Consider the following 4658-nt stretch of genomic DNA (forward strand, 5'->3'; position numbering starts at 1 on the left):
TATATAACAAGAGACAGGGGGTGCCCAATGCTGCATCCAATTGACAAAACATATAAAGTAAAATACTTCAATAATAATAATTGGTTATTTAGTTAACCCTTTGGCCAAAGGCGTCATAAGCCTGCATACCAACGTCAAGGTATAACCAAAATAATGCAGGTCCTACACTACACTGTGAAACCTTTCCTTTTACCTCTGTGAGAGGGGAAAAAACCACAATGGGTCTTGTTCCTGCAGCAAGTGAAATGACCTTTCCCCTCTCACAGAGGTAATCACTAAAATAGACTCTAGACGTGTAAGGCACCCTCACATTACCTTCACAATATTATTTCAGTGAGCATTATATTTCCTTTTTGTCTGCCCGTAATGAAGCCTACTTGATCCGGGTGTATCAGCCCGGGAAGGACCCTACCCACCCTGTTTGCTATTAGTTTAGAAAAAATCTTGATATCCGAATTAATCAGGGATATCGGCCGGTAGCTCTTGTGGTCTGCCGGGTCCTTACCGGGTTTGTGGATCACTAAAATAGACGCCTGGAGCATCTGAGTCGGGAAGGGCTCCCCATCTAGTATCCCATTAAATAATTTCAGCAAGTGTGGAGCCAGGGTCTTACAGAATTTTTTGTAGTACAAATTAGAGTAGCCGTATAGCCCAGGGGCCTTGGCCGGTTTAAGGGACTTAATTACCTCTGTTACTTCCTCAAGGGTGAAATCTCCTTGTAGGGATTCCCTTTCCTCTCTGCCCAAGATCGGTAGATTTGCCTCAGATAGGAACCTCTCCAAGGTATCCGCTGTTTTTTGGTTGTGGTTAACCTTATCTCCGTCATATAGTGTAGCATAGCACTTTCTGAATGCTTCCACTATTTGTCTAGGATCGGTGGTAAGGTCCCCCCTCTGTGTTTTAATGTCGTTAGAGGGGGAAAGCAAGTTAAGAAAGGAAAGTATGTACTGAAGAAGGGGTTAGGATGTCGTTAGAGAGGGAAAGCAAGTCCCTGTGTTAGGGCGTCTCTGTACCCCTGTGTTAGGGCATCTCTTATGCCCTGTGTTAGGGCATCTCTTATGCCCTGTGTTAGGGCGTCTCTGCGCCCCTGAGTAAGGGCTTCTCTGTGCCCCTTTGTTAATGCCTCTCTGTGCCCCTTTGTTAGGGCGTCTCTGTGTCAATGTGTTAGGGCGTCTCTGTGTCCCTGTGTTAGGGCGTCTCTGTGCCCCTTTGTTAGGGCGTCTCTGCGCCCCTGTGTTAGGGCGTCTCTGCGCCCCTGTGTTAGGGCGTCTCTGCGCCCCTGTGTTAGGGCGTCTCTGCGCCCCTGTGTTAGGGCGTCTCTGTGCCCTGTGTTAGGGCGTCTCTGCGCCCCTGTGTTACGGCGTCTCTGTGTCCCTGAGTTAGGGCTTCTCTGTGCCCCTTTGTTAGGGCGTCTTTGTGTCAATGTGTTAGGGCGTCTCTGTGTCCCTGTGTTAGGGCGTCTCTGTGTCCCTGTTTTAGGGCGTCTCTGCGCCCCTGTGTTAGGGCGTCTCTGCGCCCCTGTGTTAGGGCGTCTCTGTGCCCCTGTGTTAGGGCGTCTCTGTGTCCCTGTGTTAGGGCGTCTCTGTGCCCCTGTGTTAGGTAGTCTCTGTGCCCCTGTGTTAGTGTGGTCTGTTTAAACTCAGTGTCAGTGTATAGTGCGGTCAGGTTATACTCTGTGACAGTGTATAGTGTGGGTGTGTAAATAACAAGCAGCGGTACTGTGTGTGCGTAAATAACAAGCAGCGGTACTGTGTGTGCGTAAATAACAAGCAGCGGTACTGTGGGTATGTGAATAACAAGCAGCGATACTGTGTGTGCGTAAATAACAAGCAGCGGTACTGTCTGTGCGTAAATAACAAGCAGCGGTACTGTGTGTGCGTAAATAACAAGCAGCGGTTCTGTGTGTGCGTAAATAACAAGCAGTGGTACTGTGTGTGTGTAAATAACAAGCAGCGGTTCTGTGTGTGTGTAAATAACAAGTAAAAGGGATAAAGGGGAATGTTCAGGCAGTAGAGGCTTTCCCCCTAATATCTCAGGAGATAATACACACATTAAATCATGGGACAGTAACCCCATTATTTCCTATGAACAGGACAGGTTAATCCCTATGAAACGTAAATGTTTGGCAGATATCCCCACTACATGTTATATGCTGCAGCATAACAAGAAAGGCGGGAATCACTGCACACAGCAGAATAACAGGAATAGAATAAACGCTCATTGGGAGGTGACAAGATTAATAAGACTATCAGATATTATATTATTACCCCACGCGCCTTTAAAGATGTCGTCCCACCTAGGGCCAAAATAAATCAGCGGCAGAGTTATATCCGGGGAGCTGACGCATCTCTTTACAGTATCACACACCTAGAAATATTGTGATAACATTTATTAAATGAGATGAGAGACGCGGTGAGATAAACACTTGTCTGACAAACATTCTCAGGGAGAAGCAGGAATATGTTATTCTGCATAATACAATTCTTATATTATAAAGCATTTCCATTTACTGACACAGCACAAACATATATATGTAATGGGTATACGCTCCTATATTACTTCTATACGCTCGCTCCCAGAACAGGAACTAAACAAAGATTAACGCAATCAGATATCCCCAGGACAGGAATGTGAGATATATATATATATACATTGCAAAGTGCTGAAGGGGCCCTCTGGGTAACTGATTAATACATGAGATATATTCCCCTTTTCTCTCCCTCGCTCACTGATTCCCTCCCAGTATATTCTTATTTCTATGTACTATATTATATATACTGTTTCTATGGGTTCCCCTGCTGGGCCGAGATCAGTACTCCTAGCTCCTGATTCTGACCCAGCCATTATACCATACACAGAACGCAGCATGAAGAGGCTCTGTGAAGGTGGCAGTGACGGTGTGTAAGTGTCTGATCGGGTCACACAGCTGATAAAAGGACAGCCGCCCAGCCTCATAGTCCAGGTATATTCCTAATCTCTGCAACGGAGACTCGGGATCTATCCGTGTATATATTGAGTCATGTATCACTGAATGATAATTATCGCACATGCACAAACACCAGGACTTCTTATTCTGTCCTATGAGGGACTGAACTCCTTTCCTTTCTATACTGGGATAGGAAATCCCTACCCTCCTGACCCCTGATTCACTGATCTCCACTTCCCAGTAATGTTGTCCTGAGGAAAAACTCATGGTGCTTAAAACCTGATAATCCCCAAATCTCTCTGGTGTATTTGGGCGTAACTGGTCTGTTTCTGAGCAGGATGCCGTTTTCAGGTCACCTGATACAGATACATTATTAGCAGCTGTATTTACATCCAGTAATATGCCTGAATCCCCCTGCACACAGAACCCGCTCTTTGCTTTTAGATCAGTCACAATATCAACTAATCTCTGTAAGGTCAGTGAGATCAGAACCTCATCCAAATCCCCTACAGCAGGGACCTTATTACCCCCTCTCTCTCTGTCCTCAGCATTGTCTGACTCCCGTCCCTGTAAGACAGTTACTGGATCAGTGATGTTGCTCAGCTCCTCAATGTGAAGCATCTTCCTGGACAGCTCGTCCTTCTTTATTTCCAGCTGCTGGATTAGATCAGAGACTCGGAGAGAAACCTGCTCTTCCCACCTGGTGATCTCACTCAGGACTCGCTTCTCTAGGACTTCCAGCTGTGCCCTGATGTCCCTAATCAGGGCAGTGACTCGGTCTGTTACCCCAGCTGCTTTCTCGTGCACTTCTCTCTTCTGTCCCTGCAGACTCTGGGCCCTTTTCTCAGTCTCCTCTCTCACTGAGGTCAGTTTCTCCAGAACATGTCTCAGTTTCTCCTTCTTCTTCTCAGAGGCCTCATTCAGCGACTCCACCTGGTGTCCCCTGTGCTCTCCGACCAGGCAGCAGGACACACAGATACAGGCAGCATCCTCAGTGCAGTAATACTTCAGGATCTCCTTGTGGACGGGACATTTCCTGTTCTTTAAAGAGGTGGTTGGCTCAGTTAAGACGTGTTCCTCTGACTTGCTGTGTCTCTCTAGGTGAATATCACACAGGGAGGCGTCACACTGCAGACAGGTTTTAGCAGCAGGTACAGAGAAGGTAACACAGTAAGTGCAGAAGATCACAGCCTCCTCCAGCTCTGGCTGAGTATAAAGGAAACGCTCCGCTATGTTACACAGCTTCAGGTTCCTCTGCAGTGCAGGGCGCTCCTGAAACTCTGCTCTGCATTCAGGACAGGTATAAAGTCCAGATCCCCCCTGGGAATCCCACACACTCCCAATACAGCCCTGGCAGAAGTTATGCCCACATCTCAGCGTTACAGGCTGGGTATAAATGCTCAGGCAGATGGGGCAGGTTAGCTCCTCTCTCAGACCAGCAGACGCCATGCTTGGAAGCAGCAACAGGAAACGAAACTTAAATTCCCTTATTATTCAGCACACAGGGGGGGGGGGGGTTTGTTACTCAGACTATTAACCCTGTGAGTTCCTGGCTGCAGTATACAATATGAGGAATGAGAGTCCTGTATGTCACGGGAGACCAGGCAATTATTTGTAAAGTGATATAAAAATACAAATAGCAATAGTAGGACAATATGAATAAAAATATGAGACAGACATCGTACCCACTTCTTATACGTACCAGTGCCATCGCTTAAGCTGCCGTGTGAAT

The 4658-nt window shown here is 46.9% G+C and overlaps 1 protein-coding gene across 1 annotated transcript; it reads right to left on the reverse strand.

Annotated features, from left to right (window-relative positions):
• Positions 1-2376: 2376 nt before the first annotated feature.
• LOC142471253 (E3 ubiquitin/ISG15 ligase TRIM25-like) lies at positions 2377-4407 on the reverse strand. Its single transcript, XM_075578062.1, has one exon. It carries the CDS (start codon positions 4373-4375, stop codon positions 2819-2821), a length of 1557 nt encoding a protein of 518 aa, XP_075434177.1. The 5' UTR covers positions 4376-4407; the 3' UTR covers positions 2377-2818.
• Positions 4408-4658: the final 251 nt, after the last annotated feature.

Source organism: Ascaphus truei, chromosome 20, assembly GCF_040206685.1.
Source record: "Ascaphus truei isolate aAscTru1 chromosome 20, aAscTru1.hap1, whole genome shotgun sequence".
NCBI classification, from domain to species: Eukaryota; Metazoa; Chordata; class Amphibia; order Anura; family Ascaphidae; genus Ascaphus; species Ascaphus truei.